Source organism: Gracilinanus agilis, unplaced genomic scaffold (genome assembly GCF_016433145.1).
Source record: "Gracilinanus agilis isolate LMUSP501 unplaced genomic scaffold, AgileGrace unplaced_scaffold52658, whole genome shotgun sequence".
Classification (NCBI taxonomy): Eukaryota; Metazoa; Chordata; class Mammalia; order Didelphimorphia; family Didelphidae; genus Gracilinanus; species Gracilinanus agilis.
Genome location: NW_025387641.1, coordinates 1 through 5,882, shown reverse-complemented (window position 1 = coordinate 5,882; position 5,882 = coordinate 1). Strand labels below are relative to the sequence as shown.

The following is a 5,882-nucleotide window of genomic DNA, read 5'->3' as shown; positions in this document are numbered from 1 at the left end:
TAGATTCTGTGCCTCTAGCTCTGGGCACCCCAGGCCTTCCTCCTCCTTTTGTGTCTGTGCCTCCAGCTCTGGGCATCCCAAGACCATCCTCCTCCTCCTCCACCTTTAGGGTCTGTGCCTCCACCTCTGGCACCCCCAGGCTTTCCTCCTCCTCCTCCTCCTCTATGGTCTGTGCCCCCAGCTCTGGGCACCCCAAGACCATNAGACCATCCTCCTCTATGGTCTGTGCCCCCAGCTCTGGGCACCCCAAGACCATCCTCTTCCTCCTCCACCTTTAGGGTCTGTGCCTCCATCTCTGGCACCCTCATGCCTTCCTCCTCCTCCTTTTGTGTCTGTGCCTCCAGCTCTGGCACCACAAGACCATCCTCCTCCTCCTCTATGGTCTGTGCTTCCAGCTCTGGCACCCCAGGCCTTCCTCCTCCTCCACCTTTAGATTCTGTGCCTCCAGCTCTGGGCACCCCCAGACCATCCTCCTCCTCCTCCTCCTCCTCTATGGTCTGTGTTCCCAGCTCTGGGCACCCCAAGACCATCCTCCTCCTCCTCTATGGTCTGTGCCTCCATCTCTGGCACCCCCAGGCCTTCCTCTTCCTCCTCCTCCTTTAGAGTCTGTGCCTCCATCTCTGGCACCCCAAGACCATCCTCCTCCTCCATTTGAGTCTGTGCCTCCACCTCTGGCAGCCCAAGACTCCTCGCTGGCCATTTCCACTTGGTTACTTTCCCCAGAGGCCCCGGGCTTCAATATGCCCTCAGTGGGCCTCCCCGTCTTCTCGGTGGGCTGGGCTCACACAGCGGAGGCCGGGTTCTTTCCTTCTCTGTTCTAGCTGAGGCCGGGCCGCCCATTCTCTCTCCCTGACACTCATGTCCTCTTCTCCTTCCGAGCCCGTCTGTGCTCTGCTCCCAGAATCTCGGGTGGGGGCCAGCGGGGGTCTCAGCACCCTTTTTCTGGCTCTCCTCAGCTGCTCCCTCTTCCTCTGAGCCTGCTCCTGCCCTTCCCTTTTGTCTCAGAATCCACACTAAGTTTTGGCTCCAAGCTGAAGGGTAAGGCCTAGGCAGCTGTCCAGGGTCACAGCTAAGAAGTGTCTTGTGCCAGACTTGAACCCAGGCCGGAGCCATCCAGCTGTCCCTGCTATAGGGCTCGGGGCCACCCAAGACCCAAATGAAAGGGCCCTAGAAGGAGCGAAGTGGCTCAGTGGATGGAGAGCCAGACCCGAGTCGGGAAGACGCCTCCTCCTGAGCTCCAGTCTAGCCTCAGACACTTCCTAGCTGTGTGACCCTGGGCCAGTCCCTGAACCCAGCTTTCCCTCCATTTTCTCCTCTGCCAAATGCCAAAGCACTCCAGCATCTTTGCCAAGAAAACCCCAAATGGGGTCAGGGAGAGGCAGACGAGGCTGAAAAGGGCCTGAGCTGAGTACAGACATGCACACGTGTCACTCCCTCAGGACCTGGGACAGCAGCGAGTGCCTCCTAGAGTCAGCCCCGGGTAGTCTAAGGCGGAGGGGCCAGGCGAGCCAGTGGGGGGAAGTGACTGGCCCAGGGTCACACGGCTAGGCATGGGCCCCAGGACCTCTCGTGGGTGCTTCCAGGGCCTGCCTCGGCCTCCCCTCCCCGCCTCTCTTGCCGGCGGGGCGCTTACCACGAGGAGCGCGAAGAGGATGACGCCGCAGCTCCACATGTCGGCCCGCCGCCCGTCGTACTTCTCCCCCTGAGGAGGAGACGCGCCGTTGGCCCCTTCCCGAGCCTCCTCCCGCCTCTCGCCCAAGCCCGCCTCGCCCGGCCGGCACTCACCTTGATCACTTCTGGGCACGCGTAGTGGGGAGACCTGAGGGAGAGAGAGGGGAGGCTCTCACCGGCCCTCGGCCTGGCCTCCCTTCCTCCCCCCCGGGCCACACTCACCCACAGCTCGTCTCCAAGAGGCTGTCTCCCACCTGCAAGGAGGCCATGCCGAAGTCTGCGATCCGGATGTTGTTTTCTTCATCCAGAAGCAGGTTCTCGGGCTTCAGGTCCCTGTGGCTGAGGTCAGGGCGGCCGGCTGGGAGGGCTTCGCTGCTGGCCGCGGGCAGCCCCCGGGCCTCTCCGCCCCCCGCCCCCCGGGACGAAGGGGGCCGGCCCTCACCAGATGGAGTAGCTGTGGCAGAAGTCCAGGGCGGAAACGATCTGGCGGAAGAACTTCCGCGCCTCTTTGGGGGTGAGCCGGCCCTTCTTCACCAGGTAGTCGAAGAGCTCCCCCCCTGACACGTGTTCCAGGACCAAGTACCTGGAGAGGGCAGGGAGGAGGAGGAAGGGAGGGAGGGCACGAGGGGGCTCCCACCGGGCCTCCAGGGGCCTCGCGCCTCCCCCCAGCCCACCTCGGAGGACCGGGAATTCCTGAGCTTCTGGGGGTCCAGATTCCAATCCCCATCAGCCCCTGGGCATACGGATGTGCCCCTTTCCCATCAGCCCCTGGGGCACAAAGATTCCAATCCCCATCAGCCCCTGGGCATACGGATGTGCCCCTCTCCCATCAGCCCCTGGGGCACAAAGATTCTAATTCCCATCAGCCCCTGGGCATACGGATGTGCCCCTCTCCCATCAGCCCCTGGGGCACAAAGATTCTAATTCTCATCAGCCCCTGGGCATACAGATGTGCCCCTCTCCCATCAGCCTCTGGGCATACAGATGTGCCCCTCTCCCATCGGCCCCTGGGGCACAAAGATTCTAATTCCCATCAGCCTCTGGGCATACAGATGTGCCCCTCTCCCATCAGCCCCTGGGCATACAGATGTGCCCCTCTCCCATCAGCCCCTGGGCATACAGATGTGCCCCTTTCCCATCAGCCCCTGGGGCACAAAGATTCTAATTCTCATCAGCCCCTGGGCATACAGCTGTGCCCCTCTCCCATTGGCCCCTGGGCATACAGCTGTGCCCCTCTCCCATCGGCCCCTGGGCATACAGATGTGCCCCTCTCCCATCAGCCCCTGGGGCACAAAGCTTCTCATTCCCGTTAGCCCCTCGAGCATCAATGTTCCATCAAGGCTGGGCACACAACCCTCCTCCCAGCAGCCCTGGGGGCAGAAAGGTCCCTCCAGGTAGCCTCTGGTGGGGCACAAATGCGCTTTCTCTGTCTGCTTCTCTTTCCACTCCTTGGGGTGAGAAATAGAGGAATTGGGGTATGGGTGAGTTTTGAGGAGGAGGGCAAGAATTGGATAGAGAACTACAATTCCCATCATCCTCTGGGGCATCACCTGAGGAGACCCACACTAGGGGCTTCTGGGAGAAGATAGCTGGAGGACAGCTTTTAGGCAGGACCTTTTCCCTCAGTTTCCTCAGCTGTAAAAGGGGGGAGGGGAGCGGGCGCCACGGTCTCTAGGGAGCTTTCCACCTGGCATCCCGCGCTTCTCTGCTTCATCTGAGGGGCTCAGGCTCCCCTCCCCCCACTGTCCAGCTGCTCCTCGGGTCACTGGCAGGGTCCAGGACAAAGACCCATTCTCTGGGGCCTGAACATCTGGGCCTTCCTCCCACAGCAGGGAAGGGAGGGCAGACCTCCAGGGGTCAGCCCGGGGCCTCTGTGGGCCCCATCCTGGAGATCACCTGGCCTCGGGCATCCAGGAGCCGCCCCATCGAGTGGGCTCCAGAGGGTTCTGCTAGTTCCCCCTTGGGGAGAGCTTCCTCCAGCCTTCCACAGCGGAGAGGGGACAAGGGCCGGGGCTGGGAGGGGAGCGGAGGGTCGGGGGCCATCTATAAATACCTACAAATATTTCTTGTTCTCGTAGACGTCGTGGAGTTTGAGGACGTGAGGATGCTCGATGAGCTTGAGGATGGCGATCTCCCGTTCCACCTTTGGGGGGCACACGCGGGGTTTGGCGGTCACTCTGGGCTCCCCAGCCCCAGAGTCCTTCGCCCCAGCCCGGCCCCGGCCCCCTCACCTTCATCAGCACCGATTCGGACAGTTTCTCCCGGTTCACGATCTTGATGGCCACTTTCTGGCCAGTGATGCAATGGACACCCAGTTTGACCAGGCCTGCGGGGAGGACAAGGCCCAGTGAGGGGAGAGAAGCCGCTTCAGCACCCTGGCCAGGTCCTGCCCCCTACAGCCTCCCCTGCCCGTCCCAGAACCCAGAGGGGCCTCCAAGGCCGAACCACGGGACTGACTCCTTCCAAAATGGATCCTCGGGGTGCTTAGCTTTGCCAGCCTCAGTTTACCTTGTGTTCTCTTTGTTATAAGAGATGGCTCCATGGGGAGACGGGAGGAAGAGATAGAAATAGAGCATAGCAGTGAGTCCTGCCCACCCCCCACCCCCACCCCTGAGAAGTGGCTGGATGTACGTCCAGCCCTTGTTCCAGGGGAGGAGGGTCAGGGGACCCACAATCTCCCAAGGCATCCCCTTCTTTTTTATTTAACCCATATCAATTCTAAGACAGAGAAGTGGCACGGGCTAGGCAATTAGGGTTAAGGGACTTGTCCAGGGTCACACGGCTAGGCATCCTATTCCATTTTTAGATGGCTTCAGTTATTAGATATATATATATTTTTTAACCCTTCCCTTCCATCTTGGAGTCAATACTGTGTATTGGCTCCAAGACAGAAGAGTGGTAAGGGCTAGGCAATGGGGGTCAAGTGACTTGCCCAGGGTCACCCAGCTGGGAAGTGTCTGAGGCCAGATTGGAACCCAGGACCTCCCATCTCTAGGCCTGGCTCTCCATCCACTGAGCTACCCAGCTTCCCCCGGGGATTTTTCTTGACATCAATAACCATCAGGATAACAGGCCTTTTCTATAGCCCTTTATGGCTTACAAATATCCTCTTTTCTGATCCTCACAACAAACATGGGACATAGGACTAGCATTATCCCCCTTTTACAGCTTGAGAAACTGAGTCAGCCAAGACACGCAACTAAGAGTCTGAGGTTGGACTTGAACTTGGGTCTCCTGCCTCCAGGCCCAGTGTTCTAAGCTCTGAACTTCAGGCTGGTTATTCTAGTTGAGCTGAGCAGAGCAGGGATTATCCCTGCCAGCAGAGAGCCAGGCACAAGGTAGGTACTCAATAAACAGTGGCTGCCTGGCACGAGAGCATCTTTTCGGATGCGCGAAGACCACCGTCCCTTCTGGCCCCCAGTGGTAGGTTCTAGGCTCTGGCAAGTCTAGGACTTTCTCTCGTCCATGCGGAACGCTCCGAGTTCCTTCCTGTGACCCTCCTGTGGCCTTCACCACGCTGCCCGCCCTCCTCTGGATGCCCTCCAGCTTATCTCTGGCCTTCGGAAATGGGGCTCCCAGAACGGAGGACAAGGCCGGTGGGAGGGGGCCAAGGGGCCATCGCTCCCTCCTTGGGGAAGGCTCAAGGTTGCCCCGTCCCCTTTGAGCCATCTCATCAGCCTGGCATGGTCCTTGTGCCCCAGAACACACTCACACTCAAGCAGAGGTGCCATAACCGAATGTCAGGGCTGACCCCCAGGAAGGGGTTCTTTGGGAAGTACCAGTGGGAAGGCCTGGCAAGCCGGGCAGCCCTGCCTCCCTGCCCCCCAGCATCACTGTGGAGAGCCAGGAGGCAGCCTGCCCCTTCCTCTCCTGCCCTGCCCTGGCCTGCCTCCTTCTCTGGCCCCCTCTTCTCCCCTGCTCCCTCCACGTTTGCTCCCTGGCCAGCTCGGGCTGCTGGTCTACCTGGGAGGGGGGCTCAGTCTCTGCCCCCCCTCCCCCCTCCCCTCCTCCTCCTCTCTGCCTCGGGCCTTCCTCCCTTAGGTCATAGCAGGTGCAGACCCGAGGGGGGGGAGGGGGGCGCGGCAAGGGGCCGGGCAGCCCCAGGCCCCCTCCCCCGCTGGCCCAGAACCTTCTCGGGCCAGCAGCTGCCTGCGGCAGTGACCCTCCCCGCGCCAGGTGTTTGGTACCCAAGTCCCCACCCAGCCTGGGGA

General features: G+C 61.0%; 1 protein-coding gene across 1 annotated transcript; it reads right to left on the bottom strand.

Annotated features, from left to right (window-relative positions):
• Window positions 1–1,633: 1,633 nt before the first annotated feature.
• LOC123255816 (serine/threonine-protein kinase BRSK1) lies at window positions 1,634–3,997 on the bottom strand (the record flags this gene model as incomplete). The annotated part of the gene is made up of 6 exons (XM_044684546.1): window positions 1,634–1,702; window positions 1,786–1,819; window positions 1,894–2,010; window positions 2,114–2,254; window positions 3,729–3,814; window positions 3,903–3,997. Coding segments are annotated over 6 exons (542 nt in total), but the record flags the coding sequence as incomplete, so codon positions are not given.
• Between the last annotated feature and the right edge of the window lie 1,885 nt (window positions 3,998–5,882).